At 43.5% G+C, this 17,596-nt stretch overlaps 1 protein-coding gene across 1 annotated transcript in view; it reads right to left on the bottom strand.

Annotated features, from left to right (window-relative positions):
* Positions 1–16,541, bottom strand: part of FAP (fibroblast activation protein alpha) — a 55,276-nt gene extending 38,735 nt beyond the window's left edge. The window contains exons 1-6 of the mRNA XM_054044400.1: positions 16,407–16,541; positions 16,028–16,112; positions 1,938–2,033; positions 544–638; positions 333–407; positions 41–93 (exon numbers count right to left, since the gene is read on the bottom strand). Coding sequence (XP_053900375.1) covers positions 41–93; positions 333–407; positions 544–638; positions 1,938–2,033; positions 16,028–16,112; positions 16,407–16,412 — 410 coding nt within the window. The 5' untranslated portion in view covers positions 16,413–16,541. The remainder of the gene's footprint in view (positions 1–40; positions 94–332; positions 408–543; positions 639–1,937; positions 2,034–16,027; positions 16,113–16,406) is intronic.
* Between the last annotated feature and the right edge of the window lie 1,055 nt (positions 16,542–17,596).

The raw sequence follows: 17,596 nt of genomic DNA, 5'->3' as shown, positions 1-17,596 counted from the left end.
TTTGGCTATAGTTATGTGAGAAACAGGTATCAGGCTTTACCTGTATTGAAGATCATAAATGTAGTATGATGCTGTATAAGAGTATCTCCAAAGCTGCAAAAAATGAGTAAGCCAGAAAAAAATATTATCATCTCTGAGGTATAATGCCTCTCAGTGCTCTCCTTGGGCCTACACACCACCCCATACTATACGGTAGTTGAATTTAATTCACCTCTCTAACCTACTATTAATGCTTCTTGATCTCATGTTGAGTAATATGTTACCACAACCTATAAAATATCAGATATTAAAAGGCAGAATTTTCAGCCAAGTAATAATAATAAAGTAATTACCTTTGTGTAATCACTTTCCAGAACTATAAATTGTTTATCAGAAGATAATGCATAGTTTGAGGCATTAACTTTTCTCTGAAAGATTGAGAAGTTGATTAGATTCCAGCACATACTAAATATCTGAATATTTAAATCCATTTAAATATTAGTTACATGAAAGTTTTTAAAACAACAACCTTCTATTTATTTTTTAAATGGAAATGATACATACAAGTGTGTAATTAGTCAAGATGGTAGTTGAGTCCTCAGTTTCAACATCATAGAGAATAATGTTATCTTCTGCTGTCTGATGAAGATATTCATGACCTGTTGGTCAAAAGATATTGTGAAATACAAGTGTTCAGAGTATAGTCCCTCTTTAGCAGTTGAGCAATTCAAGAACAAATGTCTTTTGAAATCCGTATAAAAATAAATTTTGCCTTATTTTGTAATTCCATAACAGCACCAAATTACACAAAGATCTGGCCTTTGGACACTCAGATACGTGCTGAAATTACACTGCACAGCCAGTGATATGGCAGTTACTTTATATCTATGAAGCCAATTTCTGCTCTGAATTATGACTGTCCAAACTTGCCAGGATTTAACCCATTTTAGGGTCCATAACACAGGATATCTAATCACTAATGGAAGAAGATTCAAAATCCTGGCTTTGAATTTCACCTGACTATTCTCCATTGTATACAGATTTTGTAGATAATACTAGCACTGCACAATATGGTGTAAAGAAGGATCATATGGGCCAAATTCTGGCTTAATTACACATGTGCTACTGAACTCAGGTGCTTAATACTTAACTTCATATATTTATTTTAAAGAACTCACTTAAAGCCAAATACTTAACTCCTATGTAAAACCTGAACAAAAGGCCTCATTCAAAGGGACTCTGCAGGTGTCAAGGGTATAGGATTTTCTATCATAAGAGAGCAGACAAGAGTGCTCAACGTAACTAAGGGTGGCAGTGTTGGGCCCGAAAGTAAAAGATTATCAGTCATTATCTATTGAAAGTATAAAAGCTCAGTGAAACCAAAGATAAAAGAAAACAGACTCTTTAAGAGATGAATGTTCAGTGCATCTAATGGAAACAAGTTCAATAAAACAATGGCCTGTAAATTGATAAAAGATTAAGAAAACAGAAACTATTATAAGAATCCTCTTTCTGCTATTGGGTTAAATACTTGAGGTTTCTGCCATAGAAAGGTGAGCTTCAGCTGTGATTTTGTACCTTTAATTTAGCAGTGAGCATTCACTCAGAGCAACAGTCATCACAGAGAAAATATGTTTCTGAAGGCTCGTCTATATGTAAAATGCTCTAACGGCACTGCTGCGATACTGTAGCACTTCTCCTGTTGGCACAAGTAATCCACCTCCCTGAGAGGTGGTAGCTAAGCTGACAGAAGAATTGTTACATCAACCTAGAGTTGCCTACCCGGGCACTTAGATCATCTTAACTACACCATGCAGGGGTATGGATTTTTCACACCCCTCACTGATGTAGTTAAACCAACCTTATTTTCTAGTCTAGACCAGGCCTCAGTCTTTGTAAACCAGCCAGAAAATACATATTAAAAATTATATGTAGCCACAAAAATGATCTTCACTTACTTGAAATCCAGTATGGAAAAAATGTTTTGTACTGAAACTTTCCATTCAAATAATCTTCCAATGTAAGAGCCCTAGGATTGTCCTCTGAGTTGGGAACTTTAGAAATAAGGTAGAGAGAGGAGAGAGTTAACAACACCTGTGTGGATTGAGAAGCAAAATAGAAATTGTTGCTAGCTGAGCGTTTCCTCTATTCCAGATACTTAGTGTAGTGAGAAGCCCTGAAGAATGTAATGTTCTAGTAATTCCCAGATCAGGCAAAGCAGAGGCAGCACTAGACGGAGGAGAATTCATTTCACATAAACAGAGATGGACCTATGTAGCTGCAGACACTATGAAGGCAGGAGAACCCTTCCCCAGACCATTTCCAGGGGCACTCAACAGTTTTTAAAGAAGGCATGGGTTTCCTGAACTTGTGTAGGGTGTGAAGATGCCTGTTTTAATGGTTACAGGAACTCCCATATGATTTCAAATAAGCCCTGTACCTAACCCACCAAAGAGTCAAATAGCCACTTTAAATCATTGCTCACCACAGCTAGATTTCAACCAATAACTGAGAGGTGAAAGGCTCCATATCCCATGACCAGTCCCCTGAACCAGCCAGTTTCACTCTTTACAAGCTTTTCAATGTTCTTACCAAGAGTTAGAAGCTGGATATAAGACTTGAAAGATTATCATCACCTATGCTTATTTCTTCGTGTAGCCAGAAGAAAGCAACACACACATATATAGAGCTAGAACTAAAACTGGAGAACGATTTCATAAATCTAGTAAACTGAATTTTAGAAATCAAGTGAATGTTCAAAGATCGATCCTTCTCCCCTAGTCTGATCTCCTTCTAAAGCAGTGACTATCACTACATCACCCTTCTCCCAGATGGGCCATGCACATGACACTACATAAATGGGCTTCTGAATAGTGCTCAGCTGTGTGGTCTCCACCCTCCCCTTCACCGTGCCCAGACAGGTGCCTGGGAAAATCCTACTGCCCAGAAGCCCTGGGTTATCTGTCAACTTTCTTGTCTGCCAGACAAGGGTGACTGGGGAGAACAGGAATGAGCTGAGTGACGTTAGTCACAGAACCACTGAACTCCCAGTCAGAGAGGAGGATAGCTTCATAATGGGAGTGGAGCAAACAGAACCAAGTCACCTCAGAGACAGAGGAGAAGATGAGGCTGAAAAGGCAATAGAAAGAAGCTGCCAAGCAGATGGTAGGGAACGGGCCTAGTTAACATCCTCTGCATAATTTCCTGGGAGAGGAGCTGGAACGTGTGTCTGTACTGAGTGGGGAGTGCAGAGGAGGTTATCAGTGCTGAGGGGACAGACTGCTGCTGGGCTTTTCATCTAATCCGGTAGTTCTACGACAGATATTTTTACAAGAAAGGCAAGAGATTTGAGTCTGAATTGCCAGCCAAGCCAGAGCAGATGTAGTAAAATGAACAACAATTTATTTATTTGCTGCTGAAAAACACAATTTGTAATGATTTTGGACGGGAGTTGGTCTCTCTAATACTTCATTACAGCCTGTTGCAATTGAAAACTTGGCGGCTTCTGCTAGGGGCACACAGTTTAATTCGCAAACTAGTTATTGATGTATGAACTGACTATTTAAACACTTGTTTAAAAAACAAGCACAAAAGATGTTTGGGGCTTTTTGGGTAAAACAAAAAACATCAGTGTGAATCAGCAGAAAGCAATACTGAAAGCCCTGGGTCATGTAAGTGCAAAGTTAAGGAATATGAGAAATTCAGGTTCATTCATGAGAAGCAAAAAAAAAAAAAAAAAAAATCTATGGGTTTCCTTCCAGAAAGATTATACAAAACACTTGTAATGTGCAGGACACGTGAAGCGCTGTCTGATAAAGGCAGTCATCTTCTGGTCAGGCTTATCTGTGTGTAAATCCTAGGTACTCCTTCGGCTCGGTTTTTGAAGGTTACCACTGTATAAGCAGCTTTCCACTCTTTGGGTGCTCCTTGGACTTAATCCTACTCCCACTGCAGTCAATGGGATTTTTGCTGTTGTCTTCAATGGGTTCAGCATTGGGCTATTAGAGAGTATCTCTGCTGCTTCATCTTGTTTCTTTACTGTACTGCAGTTTCAACTTTGCCTCTATTTTCTCTCTCTGTTAAGGCCACATTTTGACTCCCTGTGAAATGTTGCTTTGCATTGACTTTTATGGTATATTTTACAATGACAATGCGTGGTTCTTCTGCTAAGTAACTTACTTACTGTAGAACACATATGTCAGATTGACTGTTGACACTGTTTTTGCCTGCAGAAGGAAGCTGTGAAGCTAAATAAAAGCAAATGACAATCCACAGGCAGAAACATACAAGTACAAAAACCAAACCAAACCAAACCAAAAACCCACGGAGCTAGCAGTAAGCTCAGAAAATATCCATATATGTTCATGAAGAAGTTAATTTTCCTTGTGAGTAGCAGGATAATATTTTACTGAGAGCCTTAATATATTAAAAAAGAAGAGATGATTACAATCTCTTACTGAAATGATGTTAAATAAATTGCCAAGGATCAGCTTCTTCATCACCACCTCTCAACTCCAAATGAATAGATACTTAAAATGTCTTGACCTACCATATACTTTCCAGATTAAATTCTCTACATGAATTATGGTTTTAAAGCTATTACAAGCCCATTAATAAGATTTATTTCTATAATTGTGCACTCTAAGGGTCAAAACCTGCAGTCCTATTTGATACCTTTATTAGGCAAAATTCTTAGTCTTAGTATTTATTTAAAGGTCCTTACAGAATCTAGACTAGAATTCTTACAAAGGATACAAGCAGCATCACTGATCAAGCTGGTGACCTCCATTTGTCTTAATTCTCACATCAACTGACTAGACTCTTTAAATACTCTTTTAACCACGTCATTCTCACACGCCGTATATTCTCCCATAACTTGGTACAACTTCTAACTTAGCACAGCTGCTAAACATATCCATTTCTTCTTAAATTTCCAGCATCCCACTTTAAGAAAATTGAATGCCAGTGTTTCTTACTTCCAGTTTGCTGACTACTTATCATTTTGAATGCTTATTCATAAGCAACTGAAGAGGCATTTAAATGCTCTAATTAAGGCAGCAGCTTTAATTATTTGCAGTTTTCTGATCCTTTTGTAGAACTAAAGATCATTTCAATAATTAGTCCTTGAAATCATGTTCCACAAAGAAATAATGTGTCTTCATTTCTTCCTCATCTTTCGAAGCCTTCCATAACTTTTGTGTGAGTTTTTAATCCTTGCTGGGGTGCAGGAATAATTTGTATAGTGGGAATTCTGAGAGCCACTGAACCAAACTGTGAACCCTGTATATGATGGAAACCACTTCATGGCAGAGGGTGCAACAGCACCCCCTGCACGCCTAGCTCCAGCACCTATGAAATCTCATTTTGGATTCTGTTGCTGGAACAGCTCTGATCAGGCCCATAATTTCCTAAAATAAAATCAGTTTGATCTAATCACTATTTTAGTTTCATAGACATGCAAAATATATACTAGCATTTAGAGTGCTTTACGTGTTTAAAGTACTGTACAAACATTGAGTAACCCTTACAACACCTCTACAAATTAGGTAAGTAGCTATTTTTATTCTCATTGTACAGACAAAGAAATAGGGTAAAGAGATGAGGTAAATTGTCCAAGGACAAACAGGAAATCAGTAGCAGAGCTGGCAGTAGGAATCAAAGGTTCTTGACTCTCAAATGCTCTTTCTCTTCTAAAACACACTGTCTTGATTTTAGTTCTCTATAGTTCCTTTGCCTTTATAAAGAAGGTGTCATCGTGCATTCCTTGCACACACAACACTCCCTGTGACGTCAGGTTATATAGAATGGTGCACTACATAGCATGCTGTGCTGGCCATTCTGTCTTACAACATAATCTTGACACCTGCCCTACATTTTCCATCCTCATAATAACTGAACATTACCGCATTTAATCATTGCTCTATGCACACAGCTAACTGTACCAATATATGACCATTGCATTGCATATTTCTTTTGTATCCCAAACTGTGATTTGTGTGTTTTACTTCTAGTTTGCTGTTCAATCCCTTGATGTATGAGTGCTACAGAGACAGGAACTTCAAAGCCAAGCTTTTAATACAGTTTCAGATTAACAATTCATAAATTTGATTCTCTCACAGGTAAATTGACACAGTGCACTAGTATTGTGTGCACATGTTCTATTATCATAATCACATTTCCCACTCCCAATCAAGGATGCGGGCACAAACCAATCCTTAGTTCCTTTGCTCTCCTGGCTCCAGCATCAGTTTTCAGAGGTGCACTTTCTGGCTGCATATACAGGCCTCTACACCAGCACAGACATCAACCCACTCCTGACATTTCCCCCCATCCTCACATATGTTTTGCAGAATAACATTAATGGCATTATACACGCTGGCATCCAAACGGCTTTTTGGCAGCACCATCTTGCCTTCAGTTGAACAAATGTACATTCTACAACCATCCATCAACTGCTGTGTGTTTAGTTTAACCTTCTTCTGCCAGGTGCTCCAATACCAGGGGAGGGTTTCATGAACCAGGACAGTATGTTATAGATAAACTGGCTCTCCCAAAATAATGGTGGTCACTAGACACCCCTTTGATATCCATATTATTGGTAGGGAATAAAGTCCCAGATTGTCCAAATTTGAAGACGCCAGATCTCCAGAATACCAGGGCATCATTCACCCTACTAGTGTATCCTAAATTGCCGTTTGTGAACTTCCCTCTATTGGTAATCAGACCTGCATAATGATTGACTAGTATCCTTTCTGGTTTGCATATTCACTTGCACTTGGGGGTGGGTGTGCAGACATAATGGAAGGGACTGGGGTGTAGGCGGTCTGACCTGTCAGCCACAGCCAGGCTGGAGTCCACACATCAGGGATGGTAGTCAGTAAGCAGGAGTCGGAGGAATTACTAGAGCTGAGTTCAATAAGCAAGTTTTGGGGTCAAACTTAGGCCAGGGTCAAAAACCAAAGATCAGAATTAGTACCAGGCAGGAATCAGGATTAGAGTCAGGCTGGAGTCAGAGAGTAGAGATCAGAGGTAGTACCAGGCTAGTGTCAGGAGGCAAGAGTCAAGGCCAGAGATCAGGAGATAAGGTGAGGTCTGAAGTCGCAGCAGGCCCATTTTCTAAGCAAAAAATAATTTTTTTTAAAGAGGGTGAGCATTTCTGAGTGAAAATCAGCAGTTTTCAAGCCACAATGTATTAGTTTCCTAAAGAAAGCAGGAAAGATAGCTCTCATTATAAATATGTAATATTTCATATTTTCACAAGTTTTAAGTATCAGAATAGCCATGTGATCAAAGTTACAAATACAGGGAAATCACGTAAACTTCAACTACATTTTATGTTAAATTCTCTGAAAGAAAAATTGTGAATTTCTTAGTTCTACATTAGCAAACTTGATGGCAGTTTCCCCCCCACAGTGTTGTTATTAAATTCTTCTTATAATTCATATAGTATTTACAGATTATACCTTTTTGTTTATTTTGGAAGAGGGAATTTAGCTTTCTTCCTAGGTAAGCCTCCAGTGGAGTTAATCCTCTTTCAGGAACTCCAACTTTTCACAGATAAGCAGTGTTGAGAAACATAAAATTCTGACACACTATTTCCTGTTCTTGTCTGACTTGCAAGATTTGCAGCCACAAAAAACTCATACATCCGTCTCTGGAAACTGAGCTACAGTTCAGTAGGATTCAAGGACAAATTGGGTCTTTATATAGATAGAGACAACATCCACAGTTCTATTAGCTAGAATAAAAAAAGCATAAGGAGTATAAACCCTTATATTGATGGGCCAATACCAAAGACTAACTGCTTGGGATTAAGGAAATACTTACATATGGACGAGTTAACCCATAATTGTTCTTAAACAGAATTTCTTGAATCTTCCTCTAAAGCATCTGGTACTGGAGACTGATGGGAACAGGACACTGTAGTTGATGGATATTGGAACTAATCACTAGTTTAACCTGGTATTAGCAATTCCTGTTTCCTCTCAGTGAGGCTTTGGGCAGAGCCTGATGCCAAGCCAGCACTTGTCCATGGACAAGATAAACACATCCATTAAGATGGACTTCTTTGTGATATCTCATACACCTTACCAAATATTCCTCTCACCTCCAAGAAGCTGATGAGATGAAAGGAAACTTTGTGAAATTACTCATAGGCTTCCAATCTGACTGAACCCAGTAAATTGCTATGGCACCTTTTCCTCTGTCTCCAAAGCCCTCACCTGTAGAGCCTCACAAGGTTCAGTCCTATTATTATTCAACTGCTTTGTGCATGCAGCAAAACTTTTTGGCTTAAGAATTAGCCTAAAGAAGCCAGAAGTCATGGTCCAGCCTCAATGTAGAAGTACTGCAACTATGCCAGTTGTGTCCATCAATGATGTTCCACACAAGCTCGCTGACAAATTTTGCTACGTAGGCAGTGTCGTTTCCTGAGATTGATGACAACATTACCGAGTGTATTGGTTCAGCCACCAATGCCTTCGGAAGACTTCAGCATCGTCTCTGGAATGAACCTGGGTGAGACTGCAAACAAAAACTGATGTTTATTGTGCCATCATCATCACCAAACTCCTCTGTGGTTGTGATACGTAGACTTCTTAGCAATGCCACATAAAATGTTTGGATCAATTCCACCTACAACATCTACAACAGATAAAAGGAATTCAATGGCATGATTTGATTCCAAACACCGAGGTCCTTCAGTGCTGTAACATCAGAGGCATTGAAGCTTGTATAGTGAGAGTGCAGCTGAGATGATTCTGTCATGTGTAGGGTTACCATATTTCAGCAAGCAAAAAAGAGGACGGGAGGAGCCCCGCCCTAGCCCCGCCCCTGCCCCTCCCACTTCCCGCCCCCCAGAATCCCCAACCCTCCCCCCGTTCCTTGTCCCCTGACTGCCCCCTCCTGGGACCCCTGCCCCTAACTGCCCCCCAGGACTCCACTCCCTATCTAAGCCTCCCTGCCTCTTGTCCCCTGACTGCCCCAACCCTTATCCACACCCCCACCCCCAGACAGACCCCTGGGACTCCCACACCTCATCCAACCACTCCCCACCTCCTGACAGCCCCCCCCCAGAACTCCCAACCCATCTAAACCCCTCTGCTCCCTGTCCCCTGACTGCTCTGATCCCTCTCCCCACTCCTGCCCCCTGACAGCTCCCCCCCAGAACTCCCAGCCCCCCACCCCCCCGCTCCTTGTCCCCTGACTGCCCCCTCCTGGGACCCCTGCTCCTAACTGCCCTCCAGAACCCCACCCCCTACCTAAGACTCCCTGTTCCTTGTCCCCTAACTGCCCCCTCCTAAGACCCCCCCAACTGCCCCCCAGGACCCTACCCCCTACCTGTACCCTGACTGCCCAAAACTTTCTCCACTCCCCCCAAAAAGCCCCCCCCCGAACTCCCGACCCCCCCCCATTTCTTGACTGTCCCCTCCAGAACCTCCCTGCCCCTTCTCCTGCCCCCTGGCCCCCTTACCCTGCTGCTCAGAACAGGGTGTTGGGCTCTGTGCGAGCCGGACACGTGGCTGCGATCCCCAGCACAACAAAACCCGGTCCCTGGCCCTGCACAGTGCTGCCGGACCGGGCTGCAGGGGAGAGCTGCCGGCTCAGAATGCAGGGCGGAGCTCCTCTACAGCTGCTCCGGAGTCCAGCCCGTGACTTTCCTGCAGCCCTCCCAGCCGCTCGCTCTGCTCTGCCGGGGGAGGGGGGAAATCCCGGACATTTTGAGTTATTTACAAATTCCCCCCGGACGCTATTTTTAGCACAAAAAGGAGGACATGTCCGGGTAAATCCGGACGAATGGTAACCCTAGTCATGTGGTCAGTATGTCTGACAGTAGAATACTGAAGGCCGCCTTTTACAGAGAATTGCAGACTGGAACTCGTTTGGGAGCAGACCAAGAAAACATTCAAAGACACTGTCAAGGCCAACCTCCAATCTTGCAATGTTGACCTCAATCCCCCCCCAAGTATTTCTCAAATGCGGCCACCAGGGCCTTTTCTCACCGCCACATCCTCCTGGGTAGTGATTGGGAGAGGGGACAAAGCAGCAACCCCTCTCCCGGGACCCCAGCAGGGGTTGGGCCTTGCCCCCTCTGGAGACACAAAAATTAGAGAAGCAGACAGCCAGTGAGTTCAGGGCCGGCGCTTCCATTTAGGCGACCTAGGCGGTTGCCTAGAGCACCAAGATTCGGGGGGGCGGCATTTTGCCGCCCTCGTTGGCAATTCTGCAGCGGGGGGTCCTTCTGCGCTCCGGGTCTTCGGCGGCAATTCTGCGGCGGGTCCTTCACTCGCTCTGGGACCCGCCGCCGAAGTGCCCCGAAGACCGGGAGCACGGAAGGACCCCCCCGCCGCAGAATTGACGACGACGACGACTGGGAGCACGTAAGAACCCCTTCCTAGGGCGCCAAAAACCCTGGCGCCGCTCCTGAGTGAGTTCCCTACCTTCCTGGGGTTGGTGGGGTTGGGTTTCAGCCCTGGAGTGGTGGGCAGCAGGCTCCTGCCACAGGGCTTCAGGCTCCATCTCTGGCCCCTGGGGTGCTTCCCCGGGCCCTGTCCCAGGCCCCTGGGTGCAGGCTTTCGGGCTCTGTCTCCAGGCTGCGCAGCGGCAGGCTCTGGCTCCCATCCATTCCCCTATCACCTGTGGTCCCGCTGCCTTCCTACCCACCTCCCCATCCAGGGCTTAGTTCGTTCCCGGGCTGAGTAAGTCTGCTGTGAAAAGTGATACACCTCTACCCCACTATAATGCTGTCCTTGGGAGCCAAAAAATCTTACTGCATTATAGGTGAAACCGCGTTATATCGAACTTGCTTTGATCCGCCGGAGTGTGCACACCCCCCCCCCCCCCGGAGCACTGCTTTACCGCGTTATATCCGAATTCGTGTTACATCAGGTCGCATTATATAGGGGTAGAGGTGTATTTGTATGTTTGTTAATATCACTTTTCACAGTGGATTTAGTAGCTAGCTAGGAGGTTGTGAAAAGTGATATTAACATAAAAGTATCACTTTTCACAGCAGTAGATTTACTAGCCAGCAAGTCCAAGAAAGAGAAAAAAAAAGAAGAAACAACGATAACAAAAAGGACAAGAACGTGGAAAGCACCTTATTTGTGTTTCCATTGTATTTAGGTCCAGTAAAGAATGGACAACTGTAGATTATTTTTATTATTGAATCTTCAAAAAAACTCCTACATAAATAAATTACAATGATTTGGACATGTATATGTGCATATTTATTTGTTTTTCCTAAAGTTAATTAAGTATTTTAGGAAAAATTGTCAGTGTGATCATCAGCAAGAGTTGTTTGCCATGCTCTGAGGCCACCAAAACATTTGTTGTGAGAACCCAAAAGCCTGTGACAAGATCCAATGCCAGCAGCTCTGCCACCTTGGACTGAAAGATTTCAAGACACAGCAGATTGTTGCAGTTAAGGAGAGATATGCAAGGCGTAAAGCTAAAAGCAGTGCACATTCATCTACAATATTCTTCACCTGTGGCACCTGTAGATGGGGCTGCAGGTCCAAAACTGGTCTTTGGTGTCATCTCAAGACCCAAAATAACTAACTGTAGCTCATCTGTCGAACTCTCTGAGAGACCTTATCATCATCATCATTCAACCTCTATATCATGGATGGGCAACTTTATGGTAGTAGAAGGGCCATAAAATCCACTAAAACCCTTTGGCGGGCAAGGGGGATGTGACATGGTAGGGGAAGGTTTGGGTTCTGGCCCAGGGGAGTGTGACATGGGGAGGGATAGGAGGTCAGGTCTTGCTCCTGGGTTTGTCACCAGGCAGTGGTGGTTCCCATCCCTGTTCCCTGTTCTCACCTGTCGACTCTCACCACATGATGCACACATCTGCATGCTAGTGGGCCCCTCCCCGCATGATGCCCAGTCCTCTTCCTGGCCCTGGTGTCACTGGATTCCCTGCACTGAGCTGGGTCTGTGGCGGGCCAAATAAAGCGATCTGGTGAGCTGGATGCAGGTTCTAGGCTGCTTGATCCCTTTGGAAGAACTGGTGAGACAATATGGGCTCCAGTGCCAGCAGTACATAAATGACACGCAGCTCTGCATTGCCTTGACATCCACCAAAAAGAGCATCATCTCCCAGCTTTCTCAGTGCTTAGCTGGAGCTCAAAATCTGGATGAAGAAATGGCTAAAGGTGAACGTTAAGCAAGACTGAGGTGATACTAGTAGGAAAGGGAAAGTGCTCTGAAGTGTTTGTCTCCTCTGTAGCATCCCCAACTATCTGCAGCAGCTACTTTCCGAGAGTTAAACCAGTTCTCAACTTTGGGTCCTTTTGGACTCCTCCCTAGAGCTGGGCGATTGACTGATTTTTTGGTTTGCTGGAAGTTCCAAAAAAAATAGTTAAAAATTTGGGGGGAAAAATTGGTTCAACCCAAACCAAAATTGAAATTTTTCAGAATTCTCAGTGAATTGCAGAAATTGATCAAAATTTTAGTTTGGGTCAGTCTATTTGTAATAGGATGTCCACCCCTATAAGCCCTGAGTGGGTTAAGGTGGGCCAATTAACTTTATATGCTGCACCCAAACAGTAGTTAGTGATTAAGAAGGCCCAACTGCAGATGAAGCCCAGGTGGGGGAGAATCTGGGCTAGGAGCATAAACCAGGAAATGAGAACAGGAAGAGACTGCAGGGAGGAGGTCTGCAATCTGTCCCTGAGGGAAAGGGAGTTGGCTAGGGACATGGAGGAGATCCAGGGGAAGAGTAAGCCCTGGTGTCTCACCCCAGACTGGGGAATCCAGCAAGAGGCTGAGAAGAGTGAAGTAGCCATGGGGAGAAGAGGAATCTCCTGTGGTAAATACAAAGATAGGCAAAGAGATAGAGAAGTGTGGTAGGAAGGAGCCCAGGGAAACAGCAACAGGATTTGAGACTAAGCAGACCTGAATTGCTACTCATAGGGTCCCTGGTCTGGAACTTGGAGAAATGGACAGGCCTGAGTTCCCCTAGCAGCCACTGTGAAAATAGCACAGTACCTGGAGATGTGGAACGGAAGACTGTCTGAGATGGTATCTGGACACCTTGTCCAGTGGGACTTTGTTACTCCATGGGGGTGGGGAGACTATATAGTGAGCTCCACCATGGGCCAAGTCACCAAGAGTTAACACCCCGAGTCACAGAGAGAGGGAGAGAAAGAGGCCATAATGTGAGCAATTGACAGAAGGGGCACCAGATGGGGCATCAGTTAATTCCCAGACCCAGCGACAAGGAGGTGCATCTGTGGTGAGTGAACCCCTTTGCCTGGCCCAAAAGGAAAGCTTTCGTTTCAGTTCTGATCATTTTAATAAAAGCAAAGTAAATGAAGGGCTAAATTGACAAAACTTGCAACTTTTAGTCCAGTGATTTGTGCACTCACCAGATTTGAATCCCCATTCTAGAACAGGGACTTGAAGCCTGGTCTTCCCTGTCCCAGGTGAGTGCCCTAACCACCAGGCTACTGGCTATTCTACAGTCACTCCTGTAGAAACTGTTCCAATGAATACTTAATTATTTATAAACAGTGGAGCAGTGACTTGCACTTGGATAGAGGGCTCACCTGGGATGTGGGAGACCCACCAGGTGATAGAATCATTCTCATGCTCTCTTTGGCCCAATGATTGAAGCCAAAGTCCTTTTGTAAATCTAGCCTAACTTTTTTTTTGTCTGAAACTATTCAGTGAATGTGTGTTAAACGAGTTAATTGTTTTGGTCAACCCCAAACTTCATTTCTTGGTGAAAGCTCTACTGCTCATTGAGTTCTGCTGGATCCCCAAATAGCCAGGGCAACAAAATACACACATTTCCATCTGCAACAGACCCGAAGATTGTGCCCCCACCGTATCAGCCACAGACCTGGTCACAGTAAACCACAGACTTGTCACTGCTAGGTTGATTTAGGAATTAAACCTCACATACTGAAAATGCTCAAACCGTAGTGTTCAGTGATCTCTCAGTGCTTAAGGTGCTTACAAGAGATCCGCTGTATTCTGTGTCTGGTTCCAATTGGCTGTGCATAACAAGAAGAGCTTCACAGTGTACCAGCCAGGCACAGTCTGGGAATCTCAGTCCTTAAAAGCAAAGTCCACCATACCTCACAAACTAGCCAAAAACACAGCCGTCCGTCTGCTTACCATTATGGGTCACCATGAATGCATCACCTCAGTACTATTCTTTCAGCACTGTTTCCCCATTGGATACAGTCTAGATTGGGGTGGGCAAACTATGGCCCAAAGGCCGCATCCAGGCCTTCAGACATTTTAATCCGTCCCTTGAGCCCCAGCTGGGAACCGGGGTCTGGGGTTTGCCCTGCTCCACACATGCAGGGCTCTGTGTGGCTCCCGGAAGCAGCAGCACGTCCCCGCTCTGCCTCCTACGTGTAGGGGCAGCCAAGGGGCTCCACACACTGCCTCCGCAGCTCCCATTGGCCAGCAACCACGGCCAACGGGAGCTGCAGGGGCAGTGCCTGTGGACGGAGCAGCACGCAGAGCCGCCTGGCCATGCTTCTGCATAGGAGCTGAAGGGAGGATATGCCGCTGCTTCCAGGAGCTGCTTGAGGTAAGTGCTGCCCGGAGCCTCCACCCCTGACCCTGTCCTGTGCCCCAACCCCCTGCCCCAGCCCTGATCCCCCTCCCATCCTCCGAACTCCAGCCTGGAGCACCCTCCTGCACCCCCAACCCTCATCCCCAGCCCCACTCCAGACCCCACACCCCCAACCAAAGCCCTCACCCCCTCCCGTACCCCAACCTCCAATTTCGTGAGCATTCATGGCCTGCCATACAATTTCCATACCCAGATGTGGCTCTCATGCCAAAATGTTTGCCCACCCATTCTAGATGAAGGTCTCTGTTCTGATACTCAAAGCCCCCCATGGGATCAGCCTTAACTACCAGAGAACTCCCTTTTCCCTCCATGACTGCAACTCCCATAACAGCTTCGTTTCACAGACACAATAAAAATGCAAAGAGGCTCATAAGTTGGGGACAGAACTTTCACAGTAGCTTGATCTACACTATGGAACTCACTCCCACAAAACATAAGTTTATGGTCATAGACCTCATCACTTCTGGGACTAAATTCAAAACTCCTTCCTTTGACTTTGCTCCTCTGCAGTAAGTTATTCAAAACACACCTCCTCCCCAACAAAACAGCAAAAAATCCCTATAAACTAACCAAGCTATTTTCCCCTTAGGCTGAGAAGAAAGAAAAAAGCCTGCTATTTTTATTATTATTTCTTCTTTTAAATGCTTGGGAGGGACTAAGATACTATGGGGGCTATGCGAGTACTTAGATAAATTAGATAGCTCTTATAAGACACCTCACCTGGAAAACCTGCCTATGCTAACAGGCCACTGCCACTCAAGTCCTGAATTTAAGACCACACCTGTCAGAATCATCATACCAAAAAACATTATTTTAAAACGGAGCTACAGTAATTAGCTCAGGGAGGTACAGATCCATAAGACATCTTCAAACCTCACAGTGTGACAAGCCCTTCTTGAGAGCTAGCCAAATAATGAAACACATTGCTGGCTAATATTTCATTCAAAACATGTTATGTCATTTGTAAATAGTCAGAAACTAATCAAACCTCCTTCCCCCTCATAAAAGCAATACATTGAGCTAATACTTTATTGTAAAAATATCTTCTACAATTATTATTCAACCATCTGTAACCTAATGCAAGTTCCCCAAATCCAAAGCAAATAACAACAGATCATGAGAGTGTCACTGCCCCAAAGACAAATGCTAACAGATCATAGGAGTATGATGAAAACTATGTTTGCAGCCCTGTCAAAGCACATTATTTGTCATACACGGTAAAGTTAATGCAGGTGCCTTTCACTTGAAAGAGCTCCTTGTATCAACATATGCTGGCATCTTCATTTCTTCAGGAACTTTAAACTGTCAGTAAAACATTCCCATAAGCTGAGAAAGCCACAGCAACACTGGCAGGACAACACTTTTATAAAAAGTATTTATTTATTTTTTTACTTATTTTAAAACAACATCCAAGATGTGTTTTTCAATGCATTACACTATAAATTGTCTTACCTCTTCCTGGAAGTAGTATAATGCACATAACTAATGAGGAAAGCAAAAGGCATACAATCACTCCAAATATGATTTTTAGCCGGGTCTGTAGGATAAAAACAAATAATTATGTTTACAGTATCCTCTGCAGTGGATATATTATAGCTTTGTTTGTAACTAAATACCCCCACCACAAAAAGAAAGAGTATTCTAGTTAATTGCTGACATCCATCCAAGTCAATGAGCATACATCTTCCTGTAGTACATTTAGAACTGTTTTTCTTCCTCTCTCCTGTGAAGCAAATACTTACAGATTAGAGCCTGGCCCTATGCAACAATAGAAAGTTTACAACAATAGAGCCAGCGGTTTTTAAAGGTTGAATTCGGTTCACGTACTGACCTTCATTTTTCCAGATGTAGTCTAAAAGAATGAAAATTCTTTCTTCTGGGTGTTGGTCAGTGGATCTGTGAGAGGAGTCTGAAATAGCAGGCTCTGCTTTCACAGTCAGAGGCCAACATTCAGGAAAAAAATGTGTCTATGCCAAATTTCAAAGGTTTTCTGGAAAATTCGAAACAGATTTTTGGGAGTGTTCTTGGCCCGGAAGTGACCCAGGGGTTGCTGTGGGAGTGGTAATTATATTCTCCCTCTCCATGTAAACTGTAACCAACATCTGCTTACGGAAACTTAGAGTTTTATGACTCAACAGTAAGACTGATATATGCTGTTTGCCTCTAAAAAGTATAGTGTATTTTGGCAAACCTCAGGGTTTTAGAACCCATTGACGATGACCTTATTTCTATTCTCAACGAAGTAACAAATTAAGGAAAAGTAAAGCACTTCTTTTTATTTGTATATATTATGCTTATGTGTTTAGTTTTGGGGAGAAAAAAACAAATGAAGACTGTATAAGAAATGCAGAGTGAGGAACAGAAATACATAATTTTTTTAAATTTATTTAAATCAATAGCTCTTTAGCATGTGAAGAAAATTATTATATGTTCTTCTGTGAAAATGATAATTTGTGCAGTAAACTTTACAGTATAAATTTGAATGGGAAACATCTATGGGCCTGATGCAAAGTCCATTGAAGTCAATGGAAGTCTTTTCACTGACTTCTCTGGGATTTGGATTTTTCTTCTGTTTGGCCCCGTTGCTGCTAAGGATTTTTTTTTTTTTTAAACGTGATATTTCAGTGTCGAGGAAAAACAACATTCCCCCTGCCCCATTCAACTCATTTTAGTGAGCCAAATAATACACATACAACTGGCTGTATGAGTGCTCTAGCCTTGGAAGTGCATGTCCCTCTGTCCCCATAGGCATATAGGGGCTGAGCCAAAGCTCACTGAAGTTAATGAAGAGAAGTAAAATCATGCTGTTGTAATCAGAGCATACTGTAAATATAGTTAGGCATTTCTCAAATTTTCTGATTATTGCTTTAGCTTCGGAACAGCTCCACTGGTGATAGGAAAAGGTGACAGCACTTGTGTAGACTGGCCGTAGGTATTTTTACCTTCGTGTCATTTAACTATGCTCAGAGTTGCACCAGTGCAATAACATTGGTGGGAGATTAGAAAAAGTCCTACATGTAG

The sequence above is a fragment of the Malaclemys terrapin genome, chromosome 11 (assembly GCF_027887155.1).
Source record: "Malaclemys terrapin pileata isolate rMalTer1 chromosome 11, rMalTer1.hap1, whole genome shotgun sequence".
Classification (NCBI taxonomy): domain Eukaryota; kingdom Metazoa; phylum Chordata; order Testudines; family Emydidae; genus Malaclemys; species Malaclemys terrapin.
Note: the sequence above shows the minus strand (reverse complement) of the source record. Positions and strands in the feature narration are given on the sequence as shown.